At 44.1% G+C, this 21,966-nt stretch overlaps 1 protein-coding gene across 3 annotated transcripts in view; it reads left to right on the top strand.

The window, feature by feature from the left end:
• The first annotated feature begins 10,266 nt into the window (after window positions 1–10,266).
• The window catches only part of REEP1 (receptor accessory protein 1), a 105,087-nt gene continuing 93,387 nt past the window's right edge, over window positions 10,267–21,966 (top strand). Inside the window, exon 1 of one of the 3 annotated variants that reach the window (XR_007402939.1) lies at window positions 10,267–10,403. Coding sequence is in view for 2 of the 3 variants with exons in the window: in XM_049095560.1 (XP_048951517.1) it covers window positions 10,360–10,403 (44 nt within the window). In the remaining variant the exon portion in view is untranslated. Of the gene's footprint in view, window positions 10,404–10,873; window positions 10,964–21,966 lie in introns of those variants that run through there. The other 2 variants (XM_049095560.1, XM_035700732.2) reach the window with 2 other exon arrangements.

The following is a 21,966-nucleotide window of genomic DNA, read 5'->3' on the forward strand; positions in this document are numbered from 1 at the left end:
GCACATTTTCCACTGCATCCACCACATTTTGTTTACCCATTCAAAATGGTTGATGTTGATGACCATTTGAGTTGTTTACTTTTTTAGCTGTTACAAATAATGCTGATACAAACATTTGTGTACAAGTCTTCTGTGATCATATATTTTTATCTCTCTTAGTAGCATTGATGGGCCACACAGTAAGTATATATTTCTTTTTTGTAAAGATGTGTATTTTTCATACTTATGCATGTTGTGTATATATTTCATTTTATGAGAAATTACCAGCCTGTTTTCCAAAGTGTTATATCATTCTGCATTCCCATCAATGATGTATAAGAGTACCAGTTGTTCCTCATGCTTGTTTGCCTTGATATGATCAGTCTGTTAAAATCTAGCCATTCTCCAGCAGCCCGGGTGGCTCAGCGGTTTAGCGCCACCTTCAGCCCAGGGTGTGATCTTGGAGACCCGGGATCAAGTCCCAAGTCGGACTCCCTGCATGGAGCCTGCTTCTCCCTCTGCCTGTGTCTCTGCCTCTCTCTCTCTCTCTCTCTCTCTGTGTATGTGTGTCTCTCATGAATAAATAAATAAAATATTTTAAAAAATTTTAGCCATTCTCATTGGTGGGAATATCCAATTATGGTTATAAGGCACCGAGGCATTGTTTTAAGTACTTCATTAACCTACTTATCACAACAACCTTATGAAATATGTGCTATTATTATTATGATTATGATTATCCCCATTTTACATATGGGGAGACAGAGGCACAGAAAGGTAAAATAGTTTTCCCAGGGTCACGACATACCTAGTAAGCGGTAGAGCCAGAATTAAAAGCAGGCACTCTTAAGGTCAGACTCTTAACTTTTCTGCTGCACTAACCTACCCAAGAAGTTCTTGGTCTCTACCATGGGTGGTCCTTCATAAGAAGGCCTGGAAACAGCAGCCAGTCACCTGAAGAAAAGAAGTGTTGCCTAAGATAAAGCTTTATAGCCTAAAGGTATATGTCTGAAGAGCCACACAACAGGAAACAGAAGAAACTGCCCCTACCAGCCCACATGTGGGGGTTGGGCCAGAATAAGGGTCAAGAGCCTCTGGTCTCAATCTCTTGCCTTTCCCTGCTGAGCCCTGCCAAAGGGCAACATGGCAGCTCTGCCTTCAACAGATAGTATAGTATAGTATAGTATAGTATAGTATAGTATAGTACAGTATAGTATAGTATATCCTCCATCCACCCCCCTCTGCTGTTTGAATCCTGTTGGTGCCTGGGGAAGGGCCCTGTCTGACTCAGTAACAGTTACAGGGATCTGGGGTATGACAGAGGAAAGATTATCCTACTGCTTTGAATGCTTTCTGGAAACATGTGGAGTATAAATTATAAATGAACACATGTGCTATTCCTATAAGGGAATAGGGAACAGCCAAAAAAAGATAAAACCTGTAGCACCTGGGTGACTCAGTCGGTCAAGCATCTGCCTTTAGTTCAGGTCATGATCTCAGGGTCCTGGAATCAAGCCCTGCATTGAGCTCTGCACTCAGTTGGGAGTCTGCCTGTCCCTCTCCCTCTGTCCCTTCCCATAAGTCTGTCTCTCTCTCTCTCTCAAATAAATAAATAAAATCTTAAAAAAAAGAAAAACAAAACAAAATTCGACAAGTTTCCAGCATATCTACCTCTGATTCTATGACACTCAAGGAATAGGACAGAGCATTGGCTCCTGGACTTTTGAATTTCAAATACCAGCGAGGCTTAAAAAAACCCAAAAACCCAAACTGAAAGGAGTGACATAAGTTTAGTAGCTTTTTACTTTGCCAAGAAAGACATTAATAAAACAACAATCACTAATCACTATCACCATTATGTTATAAAAGAAAGGACATATTAATCACCCCCAAAGGTTTCTAGAAAGGTTGATCTCTGAATAAAAGATGGTCTTTTAAATAGGATACATTAGCTTTATGGAAAATTCACTACATCTTCCTGATTTTTCTTAATGAAAATGCTATCACTGCCAGGTGCTTGTTCTCAAGATCTACTAGTGAAGTAGAAAGTCCATGGTCTGAAGAAATCAGAGAGATAAGTTCAAATCCCAACTCTGTTACTCTGTCTGGAACTTTACATAGCATTCCGGTTAGCTGTCTATTGCTGTATAACAAACTATCCCAAAACTTAGTGGCAAAAAACAACCATTATTTTATTACACTTATATATTCTGTGAGTCAGGAATTTAGACAGGGCACAGGATGGCTTACCTCTGCTCCATTACATACAGAAACTCAGCTGGGAAGACTCAAATTGCTGAGGTGATCTAATAACTAGGGGCTAGAATCATCTGGAGGCTTCTTCACCCACATCTCTGGTGACTGGGCTGGGATGACTTGAAGGACTGCCAATTGGAGCACCTACATATGGCCTCTTCATGTGACTTGGGCTTCCTCACAGCATGGTGACTTCACGGTAGTCACACTTCTTTTATGAGGCCAGTACCTCTGTGCCCCAAGAATGAGTAGTAGTAAAGCAAAAAACACATGGACTTTTATGACCTGGACTTGGAAGTCATATGGTATCATTTCCTCTGTAAAATATTGGTCAAATCATTCACATCATCACTCAAATCCAACAGGATGGGATACAGACCTCACTTCTTGATGATAGACATGCCAAATCGTTTGTAAGTAGTTTTTGAAACCACCTCATGGAAGTTACTGCATTTAATTTTCATAACAACATAAGTTATGTATCATTATCCCCATTTTATAGATGAAAAAAAAAATGAAGATCATAACAGCCAAGAAACTCACCCCAAACTGGTAAAGTACTGAAGTAATATCTGATTCCCTGACCTTTCTTGTTCTCATGGCCTCTCAACCTGAACCTTTAACCAATAGACACACTCTTTCACCTAGCAGGTAAAGGAGCTGTTGGTGCCCAACATTGCTTAAAGAAAGGCCAGAGACCTAGTCTTGGTTGATCTATTTCCATAAATTGGCTTCCCAGGCTCCCAGCTCTGCCTCCCATTCTTGGGCTCCAATGCAGCTCTTTGGGCTTGGTATTGGGTTTTGCCCCTCTGAGTTTTAACTAACTGTTTGCCTTCAGACACTTTGTCCTGACTTGTCCATCTACCTTCAGTAGGTTGGTGCATGGGATTGACCCACTTTTCTGGGTCACCCACTTATGCTGGCCTGGCCTGTAACCAGGGGATTTGAATAATTGAGACATTCAATAGCCATGACACAGGTATGATTAGAGTTAGCAGTGACTTCTGGGCCATTCTTCATGGAGATCCCTGAGAAGGTGGACTGGCCTGGGACCCAAGGCCTTAGAGTCGGGATAATACATTTATTTCTCAAGACTTGCCTGCAAGTGCCAGAAGCCCACCCTGTGCCCAAAATGAGATTTGTGGTAAGGATGCTTACATAACATATGAAGGGCAGGGATAAATCTGGACTCAAAGCTCTAGAACCAAGGTTTTAAATGATGCAGACATTTCTTCCTTACTCTTGTTTCTATATGTCAGGTTAAATTCCTCCTAATTCTGATGGTTTTCTTCCATGCAAAGAAAAAAATGAGGAGAGTAGTTCCTGATGCATCATTTGTCAGAGCAGGATTATTACATTTCCCTTATTCCAGCTTGAAAAATCTCAAGGAAATGTTCTGATTGGCCTGTCTTCAGTCAAGTATCCACCTCTGGACCAATCAGCTATAACCAGAGAGGAGGGCTCAACAGCCCAGAGTTGACCTCTTGGACCCTACTCTCCCATATTTGACTATTTCCCCATGAGTCAGATAGCCACCTATGTGCTGTGTGCTTCATTATTATATGACTAAAATCTGTGGGTGTCCTTAGGCACAGACCGCTGACCTTGACTTATAATATCAGGCTGAGCACTAAAGAAATGTTGACCATTTCTCAATTCATACTACAGTCATCTTCTTCGTGTCCAGGGCTCCTAGATACAACCTCAGAAAAGTGTAAATGGAATGTGAATGTAGTTAGTGACCCTATGGTCTGCATCTTACATAGGCCTCTGTTCTACTCAGTCATTTCAGCAGAAATCCATTAATAGAATGGAGAAAAAGTCCCACAGTTGTTTTTGGTGTGATAGAGACAGCTCCATCTATTGGCTGCTTTGAGATATTCCCACTTTCTAATCCACTAGAAAGAGACTCCAAATTGTCTGAAGTGCCTTGTGAATGTGTTGCACACATTCACAAGGGTGACCTGTAAGCAACTATTTTGTTGTTGTGGCTGCCTCATTCTCTGAGCTCAGTATCAAGGAGGGTCCATATGCTAGATAGTGCTGAACTTGCTACAGTCTCCTGGACCCAAGTGGGTCCATATTTTCCCTGTTAGAACATGATGACAAAGGCTAGTATTGACTCTGAGGGTAACTGAGGCACATTCAAGACTAAGCTCTTTATATACTCAGTCAGGATACTGGGAAGATGAGATGTGGATCAAGTAGGCCAGGTGGATTTCAGGGATGTCTCAGCCAGACTAGGGCTCAGGATTAAGTTTGTTTCGCCTTTCCTTTCCCACCACACTCCTGCGATTGCCCCTGTGGTCAGTGCTTTGATGTGGGTCTTTTTAGGTATATCTAAGAATCCCATTGTTGGAAACCATTGACATCTCCTTTGGCATCACTCCCTTTTTATACATCTTTCTTCCATTTCCCTTTCTTTCTTTCTTTCTTTCTTTCTTTCTTTCTTTCTTTCTTTCTTTCTTTCTTTCCTTTCATCTCTTTCTTCCTTCCTTCCTTCCCTTCTTTTTCTTCTTCTTCTTTCTTCTTCTTCTTCTTCTTCTTCTTCTTCTTCTTCTTCTTCTTCTTCTTCTTCTTCTTCATGCTCACCCAAGCCATTTAATTTTCCCTTCTTCCTTTCCCTCCTAACCTCCTTCCTTCATTTCTTCTGTCTAAAGGTGCCAGTAGCTCTTAAAGAATTTACTTTAATGTAGTAGGTTTTTTGAACTTGGAGGTGTGAATTGACAGATAAGAGTGGGGTTGTTATCTCAAGAAAATTTCAGAATTGCCATTGGGTGAGGAAGTTGACAGGAGCTAAGCTATGTAACACATGGGTGATTCAAATGCTCTAGAGTGGGCTCCAGGAGAGGCTGGAGGTGAGAAGACTGGCAATAACAGAGCTTCTTTGGGGAAGCAGGGAGAGTTTTTAGAACATAAATTATTAAGACTGCCATAATGTGGGTTAAGGTACCTGACTGTTAAAGCTGAGGCCACTGGCAGTGTGTGCTGAGGTGTATCCTACAGTTCTCTTAGCATTGTGTCAGAGATTTGGATATAAGTACAGAGATAGTGATTGTTGGGGTTTGAACTATGTTCCCCAAAAGATGTTTTTGAAGTTCTAACCTTCAGTTCCTAAGAATGTGACCTGATTTGAAAATAAGGTCTTTGCAGATATAATTAGTTAAGTTAAAATGAGATCATACTAGATCAGAGTGGGCCTTAAATTCAATAACTGGTTTCCTTGTAAGAAGGCCATATGAAGACAGTCATAAAGGGAAGATGATCACATAAAGATAGAAGAAGAAATTGGAATGATACAGTGACAAGCCAAGAAATAGCAGAGACTGCCAGCAACCATCAGAAGCTAGGAAGAGGTAAGGGAGGATTGTGCCCTGTAAAGAAGGTATATGGCCTTGCAAATACCCTGGTTTTGGACTTTCAGGTTCCATAACTGTGAGAGAGTAAAACTTTGTTGTTTTAGGCCATCTAGTCTGTGGTAATTTGTTATGGCAGTTCAAGCAAACTAATATAGTAATCTTATTAATCGTGTAGATGAGACATTGTTGGTTGCCCACCCAAATGCCAGTTCACCATTTTTTCTAACTATCCTAACTCCAATTTTGTTTAATATCGGAGAGCAAGGTACTCAAGGAAGATGGCCAAACTCTGGAGAAAAAGATCATGAATGAGTCAAAGCAGAGTACATTCATTCCCCTTTTGCCAGGGACTGGATGGAGTGACCAGTTGGCCCTGTTCTGGCCTCTGAAATTAAGGGGAATTCAGGGTCGGCAGGGTTCCTTCTATGAAATATTTCCTCCTTATTAAAGATGTGAGAAACCTCTATACTTTCTTTCCTGCCTTTGGGCATGTTTGCATGAGGGCATATTACTTGATGCTGCTTGTAGCCCTCTCCTAGCCATGAGAGAAAGCCAAGTGTATTGCAGAGAAGCTGACCTAAGGCTCTCATGTCAATGAGCTGTTAAATCCCTAATCTCTGCTGTACTTCTTGTTATGTGAGAAAAATGAACTCCTATTGTTTGGTTGGGTGTTCTATTTGCAGTTGAAAACAAACTAATAGATACCCTAGGAATAATAGTTAACACCACTGATAACAGGATTAAAAATAATTTGATTTGACTGGAACACTTGCCCCAAATAAAAAAAGACAAAATAGAACAAAGATATAGTTTCTGCATTAGCGATAAAGATTAATTGTTGTATTAGCATAAAATAAAAATGAATACATATGTTAAAAATTACATTTATCAGAGATATAATAGATTTAAAAGGCAACTGGTAGAGTGGGAAAATTCTAGCATATATGACAGACAAGAGGTTGGTATCCTTATACAAATAACTTTTACAAATGAGTAAGAAAATGGCAAAAGCACTCAAATAGAAAAATGGCCAGGAATAAGAAAAGGCAATTCTCAAAAGAAGAAACATAAATAGCTGACTAATAGATAAAATTCAATCTCACTGTCCACACTAGGGAATGCAAATTAAATACAATAAAACATTCAGGGGCATATTCAAGCCTAAAACTTAAAGAATTTGGGTCCTTAAAACTATACATGCAAAATTAAGTATGAATGTGAATTATAAATAAAGCTACAATGAACAAGTCTTTATATGGGCACATGTATGCAGTACTCTTGGCTGAATAAAAAGTGGAATCTCTGAGTCATATATAAAGTACATGTTTAACTTTAAGAGAAACTACCAAATCATTCTGGAAAAACCATTTGACATTCTCACTGTCAGTGTATGAGAGTTCTAGTTTTTCCACATCCTCATCAGAAGTGGGTATGGACAGTATTTAATTTTAGTCACTGTTGTAGATGGGTAGTGGTATCTCATTGTGGTTTCAAGTTGTATTTCCCTAATGATCTTAAGCATATTTTCATGTCTTTGTTTTTCCTTTTTCTGTCATTTGTATATTTTCTTTGGTGAATGTCTCTTCAATATTATATATATTTGAAGATCTTGGCCAATTCCATCATTTTTGTCATTTCTTGGTCTGTTCTAATGATCTTTTTTTTCCCTGCTAATTAGTCATGTTTTTTCTTTTTCTTTTTTTTTTTTTTTAAGATTTTATTTGTTTATCTGAGAGAGTGAGAGAGAGCACAAGCAATGGGTGGGGGATGAGCCAGGAGCCTGATGTGGGGCTGGATCCCAGGACCCTGAGATCATGACCTGAGCCCAAGGCAGACGCTTAACCAACTGAGCCACCTAAGTGCCCCAGTCATGTTCTTTTTCAAGCCTGATAATTTTGTTTGTATGTTGGGCATTATACATTTTACTGTACTGAGTATTGGATTTTTCTATTTTTCTCTAGTGTTGAACTCTGTTTTTCTGGGGAACAGTTAAGTTACTTGGATAAATTTGATATTTTTGCTTTTGCTTTTAAGCTGTGTTAGGGAAGATCCAGATCAGTTTTTAGTCTAGAGCTAATTTTCTCCCAATACCAAGTTCCCTTTTGAGAGCTCTAGCCAGTGCTTCATGTATTAAGAGGTCTCTCCATTTTGGCTTGTATGAAGATAAAATATTCCCAGCTCTGTGTGAGCTCCAGGAATTGTTTGGCACACTGTTTTCTGGTGGTTCTTCACCTGGCCTCCTGAAATTTCACCCGTGTGTGATCTATTTTCAACTTTAAAAATCCTGGGGAAGTGACGTCTGGGTGGCTCAGTGGTTGAGCATCTGCCTTTGGCTCAGGTAGTGATCCCAGGGTCCTGGGATCCAGTCCCGCATCAGGCTCCCCGCAGAGAGCCTGCTTCTCCCTCTGCCTGTGTCTCTGCCTCTCTCTGTGTGTCTCTCATGAATAAATAAATAAAATCTTTTTAAAAAATCCTGAGGGAGAACTTTGGACCAGCTTACATTCAGTGATCACCCATGAGCCAATCATAGTAGTAAGGACATGTGAGAAAATGATGCTTTTTAAGACTGGAGCATGGGAAAAATCATTTTTCAATACAAAAAGGAGAGGTCTTCTCAGAAGAAAGGGCAAGGGTGTGGGGCAAAGACAGAGAATAAGCATCCATTATAGCAGCTGTTCATGTGAAAAAGTACATAAAGTGAAACGACTGATAAGGCTGTAAGAGTTCCAACGTTGAGAAGGCTGTGTCCATTCCCTGGCCTCGTGTTTTCCGGGGCAAGGACAAACTGGAGGGAGTCTAAGGTGGAGAGATATAGTACGTGTTAACAGTTGCCCTGAGATAGAACGAAGTAAAAATGCAACTTTCTTCTTTCTCTAATCTTTTCCCTTCTCTGCCTGTTGAAATTTGCTGCGTGGAACATTTTTTCCCAAACCTTGACTGAAATCTCAGGTTTGTCCCATTACTTTTCTGGTGTTCTTCAGACAATAGAGGGATCTCCAGATATTTTAACACCGTGAATGGTCTCATTTCATGAATTAAACTGTCCAGTTCTGGGTAATAGTAAAATTCCATTCATAGGAGAATTCCATTTATAGGAACAGGGGACATGCTCCAGGGGAGAAACAATATGCAGAAAGATTCTTCTGTTTTTCCATCAAAAGGACATCTTTGAGCCATAGTATTCCACTCCCCAAGATTGCTAATAGTATATTCTGACCTCTCCAGGGAGTGGCGATAGGGGGCAGAAGGGCATGGATGGAAGGAGGTGGGTCTCAGGAAGAGATTGCTTAGTACTGTTCTGATCTACCTAGTAGGTATTCTCCAAGCTTTTTCTTGTGGGGTATTATTTTAACGGTGTTACCTTGGGTAAGGCATCACAAAGCTAGACACAGATCAAGAGAGAAACTAGAAAGTTTTAAGTTTTGTTACACTCACAGTTACCTGAACAGAACACAGCATGCCTTTAGGGCCTCACAGGGCCAACACGGGAGTAGGTTACAAGGCAGAGGGAGAGAGAGAGGAACAGTGGCTTCTGCAGGAAGGAAAGAGCAAGGAAGAACAAGCAGGTTTAGCACTGGCTTATTTGAATAATTTCAGTGGGCTCTAGGGCAAAGTTGCCGTCTGGGGTTGTCTGGTACCTGACCCTGGAGCGATTAAGTCTAAAGTGTGAGAGCCTGATAAGGAGGTGGTTGAGGGGGATGTAGGCTTAATTGGCTGCCCAAGAAGGGGAACTGACCAGCTTTTAGCCAGGGCCTCAAAACTGGGTCAAGACAGCACTAAACAACAATAACTAAACTAAGCTAAATTACAAGTATTTTATGGTCCTTTGGAGACCCGTTGTCATAGATGTCTCACCTCTGTCCCCTTATTGTGGGCAAGGTCTTTCTTCTTCCTGTATCTGTTCCTGCCTCTCTCTCTCTCTCTCTCTGGCTCTCTCTCTCTCTCTCTCTCACACACACACACACACACATTGCTAGTACATTTCCAGCCTCCTGTCAAGGCCTGAGGTCTCCTGGCCTCTGCAAGGAAGCAAGCCATGTTGGGCAGGGCTCTTTTAAAGAAAGCTTCAAGCTAGCTCCTCTCCGGTGCCTCTCACATCTGACATTGAATTACACACGACATGAGCGTCAGTAAGGGGGAATAGTGCTCTGGGAGAGTACCATGGAGGGGGGTGAGGGAGCCGAGGCAGAACAGACCAACAGTGGACAAAGGTTTTCTTAGCACAAGGGAATAATGTATCGGAACTTACATAATAAAGGCCAGAATCAGGGTGAGGAAGGTGAGGCATTTGTCACAGGGGCAAAATTTAAGGGGGTACCATCAAATGCAGTTATCAAGATAAAAAATACTTAATGCAATTAAAAAATATATGTTAGGATGTGTGTATAGTATACACATTTTCCCTGGCTCAGCAGGGCAGTGGTGTTATGCCCTAGGAGCTTCTAGGTTCCTCCTGGCCGGATTGTACCCCTGAACCAATTCCACACAGAAATGCTGGAGCAGCCCCCTCGGAAAGGCCTTCCTCAGGAGATAAGCTTTTATCTGAGCCTTGAAGAAGGAGGTGAGGCATGGAGTGTATGACCCGGAGAGACGGAACGGCTCACATGTAAATCCAAAATGCCTGAGTTGGAAAGAGCAAGACGGCTAATTGGGGAAGGGTGGTGGCAATGAGTTTGCAGGCAGGCAGGCAGGGACCGGATCCTGCAGAAACCCTTTAGTCTTTTAACTAGGAGGGGCGCGTGGCCCAGATTTTCTTATGTAGATAATGCCCTGTGGGCGACAGATTGGAGGGGTCAGGTCTGGATACAGGTGAGTCCCTTAGGGGGCGGGCCACGGGGTCCAAGTGAGGGATGACTGCACCCCAACCCGAGCAGGTGGGGGAGACGAACACATCTCCGCGGGCCAGGGCCGGGCCTCGGTTTCCCCACCGCGGCACCGAGGGTGGGGCGGCCCCCGGGTCTCCGCCTCAGGGCTCCACGGAGCAGCGGGTGCACCAGCGCGCGCGGAGGCACCGCCCGAAGGCGGCCGCGGGCTGGGGCGACGCGGCCGGGGCGGGTCCCGCTGGAGCCCGACCGCGTCGCCGCCCAATCGCCGCGGGCCCGCCGAGCCCCGGGGGGCTGGGGCCGCCGCCGCCGCCGCCGCCGCCGCCGCCGCCGCCGCCGGAACGTGCCGCGGCTGCGCTGACGCGCGAGCGCCGGGCAGGGCGGCGGGCGCGCTCAGTCTGCTGGCGGCGGCGGCCGTGCGCGGACGGACGTGCCCGGAGCGCCGCAGCCGCCCGCGCCGCCCGCAGCCGAGCCGCGCCGCGCTGCCCCGGCCGCGCCCGCCCGCGCGCCCGCCATGGTGTCATGGATCATCTCCAGGCTGGTGGTGTAAGTGCCCTTCCCCGCGCCCCTTCCCTCCCCTCCCTCCCTCTCCGCCCCTCGCCCCGGGCTGCGCGCGCCCCGGCAGCGCCCGGCCGCGCTCGCTCCGGCTATTAATACCCGGCGGCCGCTAAATTTAGCAGGTACAGTAGCGGCCGAGGACGCCTGCCGGCGGCTGCGTGCGGGGCCCGGGCGGGGCGGCGGGGGCCGGGCGCTCGCGGGCCGCTTTGTTCCCCGGGGTGGGGGCGGTTTGCAAGGGCCCCGAATGGGCGCGCCGCGCCGCGCAGCCACGCGCCTCCTATGGGAGCCCCGCAGGCGGGGGTCTCGCGCCCTCGCGCCGCCGCCACGGCCACGCTTTGTCAGGTGCGAGCGAGCGAGCCGGGCCGAGCCTGGGGCGCCGCCCGCAGGGGTCAGCGCGGGGAGGGCGAGAGCCGAAGGCGGGGCTCCTAGTGGCCTCGAAAGAATATACCCCTCATTTTAGGTGTCTCGGACTGACAGCGGTTGCAGGCGGCTAGGACACAGCGGGACGGGTCTGCACCGCGGGGGGACACCTCGCGGCCCCCGTGTCGGATTCCTTTGGCGGGGGCTTGAGAGAGAGATCGGGGTGGGCATCTCCAGGAATTCACGGGAAATTTCGAAGTGACAGCCGGCCACCGGGGGGTGGGGTGGGGGTGGCGATGACACCTCCCAGGCCTTGTCGGAGAGCGCACAGTCATCTGGGGTGAGGCCTGCGTGAAGTCATGGGGGGGTGGGGGGGTGGGGGGGCACCTTGCTCTGTCAAGCCCCAGAGCTGAGTAGACATTTGAAGAGCTCCTTCCCTCGTGGATTCATTTCTCTTTGGAGATGCGCGAGGCTGTTGTAGTTCCTCTCCTTCCCTGACCGTGTTTGCCTGAGTCAGGACACGTTTGCCACCTGCTCAGGGGAGCTGGGGCTGAAATTGGCCTGGAGGGGAAGGTGGGAGGTGCAGCTCGGGCTTTTTCTTTGTCTGGGAAAGAGGGGCTTCGGGACTCCGGTTGATTGTGCGCTATCACTCCCAACGTCGTGAAACATCTCCCATCTCCTACCCTTCTCTACTGATTTCCAAAGAAGCAGCCAGAAGCAGCCTTCTGAAGTCATTCTCAGCCTTCTATCCCGGCCACCATTCTGGGCTTTCTTCCCAAAGCCAGAAGGCCAGAGTGGATGTGCCTCTTGGACCCCCCCCCCCCCACAAGTCATCCATTCCATGCAGGCCTCTCCACAGCTGTTGCGGACTGCTGGAGCTTGGTGCTGTACCTCGAGGTGGCATGTTAAATATTTAGAAGATTTCTGAGGGCAGAGCTGACATGAATAATACAGGGAAGCGACTGGAACGCCTTGCCCCACCTCGTGCCTTACCAAGGCCTGTCTTGCCTTCAGGGTGGTATTTTTTCTCCTGAACTAATGTGTGATCTTCCTATTTGGCAGTGGCTTGTTGGGGGGGGGGGGGGGGCGGGGGAGAGGCAGGGAAGGGCAGGGTGTGGCCAGAGACTTTCATGGGCCTGGCTGGAGAGCTCATTTTCTTTAGGTCCTACTGGGCTGGGGCTGGCCCACCGGAGAGTGAAGGCTTCCAGTCTGGGGTCCATGTGACCATCTTTAATTTTATTAGCATTCCCCCTCCTCTACTACACAAGGTAGCTGAGGGAGAGGTAGAGAAAAGACGTATATATTTGGAAGGGGTCTCGGTGTTGCTGTTACTTTCTAAAACCACACTCCCCAGAAGTGAAGCTTCGGAGTACTGAAATGACCATGAGAACTGCCATGTCATCCAGGACCCTCTGCCCCAAGGGAGAATTTGTGGGATTCGGGGTTGTTATTTCCATGGTCAACTCCACCTATCCCTGATCACTGTCTCTATAGAAACCCAACATGGAAGTGTCAGTTGTCAATTATTAAAACCAATTTAATAAGCAGTACCAGTTTCACATAAATAATAACCTCATTATAGGAAATTCAGGAAGTATAGGTAAATAGATTGAAAATCATCCACATTATTACCGCACAGAGATAGCTAACGGTAATTTTGAAAAGTATGTTCTTCAAGATGTTTTTTCCAATGCATATATGCACGTATATTTATAATTTAATGAATTTATTGATTCAGCCCAAATTTCCACATACCTCTTAGCAAGGAGTAGGAATACCAAATTTAGAATCAGAAAACCCTTGGTTCAGATCTGTTGGGCGATCAGATTCCAGCTCACAAGAGATCCTAGTTCAAGAACTAGTTAACCTCATGTTGCTGTTGCAGAGATTTCAGGAACACGTGATACATAAATTGCCGAGCATCTTCTGCTCTCCCCATCCCCGCCCCAGGTTAGGGAACTAAGGGAGGGTGCAGTAAGAGCTCTGGAAGAGGCTCTTAATCTACTCCTGTGTTTTGCAAACTGGCTTCCCCGAGGGTCACCCAGCCTGATCAATAAGGAGTAACTCCCTTTTGTTTGGTTTGTATATTCGGGTTCGAAATAAAAAATAATTTGGAAAATACGTGGGTTTTAGCATTAATAAAAACTACTCATAAATTCTCCCTTCTCATCTGTAACACTGCAAGAGAGTATATGCCTTGCCCAAGGACACAAGGTAAGCTTGTGAAGAAAACAGGCTCTGGATTTTTGGTCCAATGCCCTTTCCACCCCTGCCTGCCCTTAACAGTTGTCTGAAATTGATCTCTTTCAAGCTCCCAAGACCTCTGCTATGGCATCCTGTGATTTTGTTCACCAGTCCCGTTTCCTATAAGAAACTTTTTCAAGGCTATGTAAGCCTCTGTGACATCAAAGAACATTTAAGGAAGACCTATCACTGTGTTCTGAGGATGGAGAGGGAGTGTCTTCCTTCCACCCAGAGGCCTCAGAACAATCTGATGGCATCCAGGCAGATGGTCCTTGTAGATATCTGTCCTGCCATTGACTCTGAGTGTTTCTAGGACAGTAACCATGGCTTATTTCCCTCTCTGACCCCTCGCCCCCTCCCAAACCTCTTTTTTGAAGTACCTGGTATTTGAGTACGCTCAGTAAAGGCTGGTTATGTGGAAGGAGATCAAGGCCTTGGGATAAGCAGGGGAGCCAGCCAGTATTATCTCCTAGGAATGCTGGTTAATGGGCATCAGGACAGGCTTGTGCCCAAAGTTCTTAGAGTGAGGACCGATTTGAGATGCTGCTTTTGTGCTAGTTGTCTTTCTCCTAACTCTATTGACTCAGCCTAGGAAGAGGTAAAGAAGAAATAATCAGTGTAGTGTCAAGGTTGGCCTTGTTAGAACCTAGTTGATATCTGCATGGAACACAGGAGTTCTTTTATGCCTGGCTTGCTTGCCTACTTTACAATATTTTCTTTTCTTTACAAAGAACTCAAGTTGGGGATCCCTGGGTGGCTCAGAGGTTTAGTGCCTGCCTTCGGCCCAGGGCGTGATCCTAGAGTCCCAGGATCGAGTCCCACATCAGGCTCCCTGCATGGAGCCTGCTTCTCTCTCTGCCTGTGTCTCTGCCTCTCTCTCTCTCTCTCTCTCTCTGTCTCTGTCTCTAATGAGTAAATAAATAAATCTAAAAAAAAAACAAAAACAAAAAAAACCTCAAAACAAACCCCAAAGAACTCAAGTCTTAGGCATCAATGAATTTTAAACTGGGGAGAGAGTATGTTTATGTGCCCTGGAGGATTCACACAGAGATTGCTCATGGCCTTCTTGGGAGAATGCACTATCTTGAAGCATTTATTCCAAGGAGCAGGGATTGCTTCATTGTCTTTGGACAGAATTTTGGCTAAGGTCCAGAATGTTGGCTAAATAAATCCAGAGCTTCTTCCCCTTTGGTTATTAGACCCAAACTCCAATTACTGTGTGGGGGAAAAGAGAGTTCTAATTTAAAATTTTTTTCAAATAACTAAAAGCTGTACAGAAGAAACCCTTATTTCCACATTGCACATGTTTAAAAAAAATGTTAGTTTTTAGAAGGTCCAGTCTGATATTTAAGACAGTCTTAGTTTAATGGCTGTAGATCTGGCTATGTCCCAGTATTGTGATTTGGAGCATGAAGTCTATTTGTCCCGGTGAAGGATGTACAAATAGAGAAGACTGGAAGGAATGTGAGTTGTCCTCAAGATATTCTCCAACTGTTGCAAAACAAATGGAAATAAATGAAAAGGATCCTTAAACATAGGCTTGCATTTCTTTGAGGGTTGCTTTTAAAAAACGGAATGCAGAAAAAATCCCATTAATTGGAGGTTCAGATCGGTTGAAGATTTATTTCCTGGCACTCTGGGATGGTATAGGGTAGGAGCTGGGTAAATCTTTCAATTGTATGAGGGGAAATATTGAACTGGAAGTCAGAGGATTTGGGATCTAGTCCCAGCACTGGGCTAACCCACTGTTACAGTCCTAAGGGCACCTGCCCCCACCATAGAGCCCTGCCCCTGGTCTGTGAGACAAGGCTGTTGACCAGCATCACCTAGGGGGGTCCTGGCACAACTCTAGACCTCTTGGTTGTCCCCTTCTCCCCCAGCTGGCCCGCATGCACCATGTTTATTTATAAACAAGAGGAATATCCTCAAGGAAGTGAAAAATACCAGCTTTGATTTCACTGCTGCTCTGCTGCCTTGTTCTTTATTAATCCTGCCTGCCTGCTGGGAAGTCACTTCTGTGTACTTTTCCCAACCGTGTCTTCTTTGAAGGTTAGCTGACTAGTGAAGGTCTTACCTGGTTATTACTGGCTCAGTTTTCCTCTTCCTTTTCAAGTGAGCTATCTTTTTTGGAGGATGTATTATTTGGAGGAGGCAGAGCCCTGGGAAGAATGACAAAAGAGGGAGTCAGGCCCTCAGTGGTCACCTAGTGAGGCTGTTGTTTTGTAGTGTGTGTGTGTGTGTGTGTGTTCCAAGGAGGTTCCAGAGGCTGGGAGGATAGGAAGACAATAGTCACAGTATATGGCACATTTGGATTTTCATTGTCAGAGATGAGCCATGCCCATGCCCAACTGGTTACCAGGATTCTTGGTGTCTGTGAGAATTTTTCCAAGGATGAAGCCCAGGGGATTTGCATTTGGACTATGAGGGTGTTTTCCTCTCACTTCTGGGCCTTGGGTGGATTGGCCCTGATGGATTGGGAGATGGATAGTTCTGTATGTTTGTTTTGAAATTTTAGAAGCACATTGTTTTCCTTTAGAGTTTTTCTTTAGTTGCACCCAGGGGCTTTTCTGGGATTATAGAAAAAAAAAAAGAAATATTGATAAAGAACCAAGTATTTGGCACCCAGTAGGGATGTCTAAAGGAATGTTGACAGGTTATCTGATACAGGCTTTCAAGTATGGCACATGTACCTAGACCAGGGATTGCAAGTGAGTTTCATCTCATGATTGATAGGAAGTTGCCTGGGACACTATCTTGATAAGTACGACTCTGGGTTGGACTCCATGTGAAAGGGGTCCCATGAATGTTTCATGCAGGGAAGAGGATAATGGGAGCACACCTGTTGGTTCAGTATTTGCTCTCCTAGACCTAACCCATTCCGGATCGGAGAACCCCACCATCAGAATTTTATACACCTCCCTCAATTAGCGGACAGAAAGCTGCATTCTTTACCTAAGTTAACACCTCCTCTCATGCCCCCCAGCATCCCACCTACAGTAGGACTTGTTAGTCACCTGGCAATTCTAAGCCAAAGGTGCCTCCTTCTTGCCAGGATAGGGGCAGTCCAGCCTCGTGGCTCTCTCGTCTGCCTCTTTCCTCTAAGGACCATCACTCCTGTACCTACATTTTCCCTTTTTCAATTTGTATTTCACTAATCATAGCTTAGTTAAATTCGACCTTGGGCTTCTCTGGTGTGGTTACGCATTCACATCCTTTCTACCTCCTTGTAGGGTCTATGGATGATACTCCGAGCTTCAAAATGAATTTTCCCTTGCCTTCTTGGCAACGTACCCCATCCCACTTCCCTCCACTCAGCCGCAGGATTGGGCATGTGAGTGGGCCCAGCTACACATTTCCCTGGGCACAGAGATTGATCCAGAGGTGGGTATGTGATCTAAAGTGAGCCATCATATCCTTCCCCAGGGCTTGTTGATTTTGGAGCTAAAAGAAAGCAGCCTTGCCTATAAGGTCCAGAGCTATTAAGATGTGAAGTTGGGGCTGTTGGCAGTTAAATTCCCTGGCACATGGAGAAGGCCTGTAGGCAAAAGGGGAGAATATGGCAATTCAGAGGTAAATGGAGATGAGCTTTGGTTTGTGCATTTACTTCTCCTTAAGGATCACATGTGTTTCTTTGTCTCCCTCACAGCTCTTCATGTGTAGAGTGAGTTAGGACCTTGCTACTCAAAGAGTAATCTGTGTACCAGCAACATTGGCACCACTGGGAACTAGTTATGAATGCAGAATCCCAGGCCCCACAACAGCTAGTCAATCTGCATTTCAGCAAGATTCCCATGGAGCTTGAGAAGCGCTGAGTCAGATATCATCATCTCCCCTGTGAAATGAAGAGAAATTGACTTGTCTAAGGTTCCTGTCATTGGCTGTAGAATCAGAAATGAGCCATTTGTGCTGAACTGGTTCATCCTTCCTGGTGCTAAGAGGTCACAACCCTGACTTTTTATGTGTTCTGAATGGCATTACTGGATTCCTCTAACCCAGTGCCCAACCATGAACCTTTTACAGATGGGCTGCCTAGTTGTGACCTGTGTAAAATTTAGTTTTGCCCTACTTGGGGTTTAGATTGCCAAGACAATGTCTGTCAGACATAGTGTTATGCTGAGAAGATCATGCTACTCAGAGGAGAGTGGGATACAGCCTACCTTGAGAAAGAGGTATGGTAAAATACAATCAGCTGATGGTGGGGACTTACAGTGGGTTTTCAGGAACATGCAGGGGCTTTTTCTCCTTATGAGAAAAAAAAATCACTGGTCCCCATGTGTCCCTCTTGAGGAAGTTGAAAGAATCCAGAGAAATCTGTAACCTCTTCAGCCAGGCCCTGTGTGCTGTAGAATCCAGTTTTATCAGGGAGTCCTCTTGGCTCTATCTTCAGAATATTCCCCCATTCAACTGACTCCTAACTCCACTGCCACCATCATGTTCCAACCCCATTATTGCTCTCCCAGACTATTTCAGAATTATCCTAATTGTTTTTCCTGTTTCTACTGCTGTCCCTCCAATGATTTGTTTAAAATATAAGAAAGGTCATAGCTTTCCCTTGCTGTTTAAAAGTTGTCCAAAGAACATGAATTCGCGCTCCAAAATTACAAAACACTTTAGGTAAAAAACAACTTTAAGCAGGATTTATATACCACCAGGAGCAGGCTTAGCCCTCTAGATATAAATAAATAAGTAATACAATATATTACTTTTATGTATTATTTATCTACAGTAACTATTACTTAGAGTCCTTAGAATAAGTCTAAGTGAAAAAATGAAGAATTGAAAATACAAGGAAACAACAGATCTTGGGGCTGAGTGGGGAGAAGAATGGGCCCATTGGAAAAGAAGCAGTTCTAAAAGTAGAAAATAAAGGATTGAAATAAAAACTCAATGGAGCTTAAAATGAGAGATCTTAGAGGTAGAATGCATTTTAGTTATATTAGGCTCTTGTTTGATTGAGAAAGAAGACAGGACCAGAGGGGTTAGGTCATTTATCAAGGTCAGTAGCCTGATTGGCTAGGCCAAGACTTGAGGTCAGGTCTTAGTTTCTCAAAGTGCTTAGTTTTAGTTGTTGACAGGGATTGAACTAGGACTAGTGGTGACTAGAAGAAAAACTTTTGACTTGAGAGAAGGACAGGATTTCTAGTAATTGGTGCTAATGTGAGATAGTGAGTTCTTTTTGGCTTCCAACCCTAAGAACTTCCAACTCAAAAACTATGATTTTAATATTTCCCCTTACAGTGTTAGAGGAAGAGAGATAAGAGTTATTGGAAATATTCTCTTTTTCAGTGGGTAGGCCTTGAATGAGATTGACTGATTCATTCATTGATTCACTGACTATTTATTGACCATTTGCTTTGTGCCAAGCACTACTCTGGGTACCAGGAATATAAAGATGAATGTATTTCATTTCCATCTTTGAGAAGTTGATAATGTCGCATAGCCAGTCATTGGGAAACTTGGACTTGGATTCAGTTGTCCCTCCTTCCCAGCCAGTGCTCTTTCCACCTCGGAGGTGTTTTGTGGGCATATGTGAATGACTTTTCTGGCTTTGGTTGGGAATTATAGTGAGCAGCCCTTTGAGCAGAAAAAGTGGTGCATCTGATATGTGAAGGCATTGAACCACTGCTGCATCTGTCTGACTGAGGAACACTGTGGCATCCAGAGTTGGGAGAGGAGAGGCAGATGAGAGGGTGCACTGAGTGAAAACGGTCTGGGACAAACAGATGGGTGAGGTTGAGCATCCTCACCCACTATATTAGTCTATAATTGCTGCTGTAAGAGCTGTAAACTTGGTGGCTTAAAACAGCATAAATAAGTCTCTGATAGTTTTGGAGGCCTGAATTCTGAAATGAGTCTTTTGGCACTAAAATCCAGATGTTGGCAGGACTTCTAGAAGCTCCAGGGGAAAATCCATTCCTTGCTTCTTTCAGCTTCTGGTGGCTGTTGGCATTCTTTGTGACCACATCACTCCACTCTCTGCTTCTGTCATCGCTTTGCCTTCTCTCTGTCTTCGTACCCCCTACAAGGACCCTTGTGATTACATTTAGAGCCCACTTGGGCAATCCAGGATACTCTCCCCATCTCAAAATCCTTAACTTAACCACACTTGCAATGTCTCGTTTGCCTTATAAGGTCACATTCATAGGTTCCAGGGACTAAGCTCTGGATATTCTTTGGGTGAGAGGATTGGTCATTTTTCAGCCTCCCATAGCTTCTGGTTCTGCTGCAGAAAGGTCCTAAGCTGAAGAAAGTTCATCTAAAAACAGGCTAAAGAAAGGTGAACACTGTGGTGTTCTAATATCTTATTTTGTCTCAATTTACAGACTTTTCTTGATTTGGTAAAACTCAACAAAAAAGACTGCAAATAAATGGTGAGGGTATAACGGATAATGACACAATAAACACTCCTTTACTCATTGCCTGTTCAAGAAATAGAACATTACCTTCATTGTATCAGTACACCGCCACTGTTGATGGACATTAGGTTTCTTTCTAGATTTTTGTTTTTCTCTTTCATTCTTGCAAAGAACTCTGCAATGAACTTTCTCTCTTTCTTTTTTTGCAATGAGCTTTCTGGTATGTGTTTCCAGGTACACCTGTTTCTTTAGGAACAGAATAGCTGAGGTATAGGATATAGGCTTTTTTCACTTGGCCCAATAAACATAAATTAAGTTTTCTATAGATGTTTAGGTCTATTTCCGGGCTCTTGGTTGTGTCCCATTAACCAATTTGTCTGACCCTGCACCAGGACCACACTGTATTAATTGTCATAACTTTATGAAAATTCTTGATATCTGGCCTGGCAAGGCCCCTCCACATCTTGTTTTTCAGAAAAGGTTTTCCAAAATGGTTTCCTTTCAGCGGTATGTATATAATTTCAGTTGCACCAAGGTTTTACTGTCACTTGATATTGTCACACTTTAGAATTTTTGCCAGTCTGGTGGGTACCAAATGGAATCTCATTATGGTTTTAATTTGCATTTCCCTGAATACTAATGAGATTGAACATCCTTTCATATGTTTATTGCCCATTCATGTTCTCTCTTCTGTGAAGGGCCTGTTCAAGTCTTGCCAAATTTTCTCTTGTCCTTACCATTTTAATTTGTAGGAGTTCTTTAAATATTCTGGACACTAATCCTCTTTCACTTAGGTGAGCCACCCGGACTGCCCCGCTCCTAGCAGTTTCATTGTTTTGCCATTCACATTTAATTTCTTACTCCAGGGCAGCCCAGTGGCCCAGCAGTTTAGTATCTGCCTTCAGCCCAAGGCATGAGCCTGGAGACCTGAGAGTCCCAAGTCGGGCTCCCTGCATGGAGCCTGTTTCTCCCTCTGCCTGTGTCTCTGCCTCTCTCTCTCTCTCTCTCTCTGTGCCTCTCATGAATAAATAAATAAAATCTTAAGAAAATAATAATAATTTCTTCATCTTGAGTTGATTTTTATGTATGAGGTAAAGTAGAACTCTAGAATTTTTTTTTTTAATAAACAAAATGTTATCCTAGCACCATTTATTATAAAGTTCATCCTTTCTCTTCAGATCTGCAACGCCCAGCCCTGTTATAAATCAAGTTCTCGTAGATGTATAGATTTGTTTCTGGGCCCTTTCTTTTGTTGCATTGAACAGTTTTGGCCCTCCAGCAGTACCGCTGTCTTAATGACCACAGCTTTGTGAAAAGTCTTAATGTCTGGAATGGCAAGACCCCCACCTTCAAGGGTATCTTAGCATTTTCCTCTTTTATATACGTGGTTAGAATTATCTTTGAATTATGTGTTATTAAAAAAAAAAGAATTATTACACATACATATAGACTCACACTCACTCAAAAATCTGTTGGGAGTTTGATTGGAGTACCGTTGAATATATGGGCGAATGGAAAACTGATGTTCTTAAGATAATGAGTGTTCCAATCCATAAACATGGTATCTATCTCTTCACTTAGGTTTTGAATTATTTTCAATAAAATTTTGTGAGCTTTGCTGTTTTGCATGTCACTTGTTAGATTTATTCCCAAGTATCTGATATTTGTTGATGCCAATATATTTAGTATTTTAATAAAATTTTCATCTTGCAGCTACTTGTTAGAAGAATGAAATCTTGCTAAACTGTAGATTCTTTTGGGATTTCCAGATAAATAGTCATGTTATCTGAGAATATAACACAATGTTGTGTCTTTCCAGGAATTAGTACTTTTTTCTCTTCCCCTTACTGCAGTGGTAAAAATCTCTAATTGAAAATGACTAAAAGTAGTGAAGGCAGGCATACTTGCTTTTTTGTTCCTGATTTTAAAAGGAATGCTTCAACAGTTTCCCAAAAAGTACTGTGCTTGCTGTAGGAGTTTCAGAAATAAACTTTATCACCCTAAGATTCTTTTTATTCCTGGTTTTGCTCA

This window comes from Canis lupus, chromosome 17 (assembly GCF_003254725.2).
Source record: "Canis lupus dingo isolate Sandy chromosome 17, ASM325472v2, whole genome shotgun sequence".
In the NCBI taxonomy this organism is placed as follows: Eukaryota; Metazoa; Chordata; class Mammalia; order Carnivora; family Canidae; genus Canis; species Canis lupus.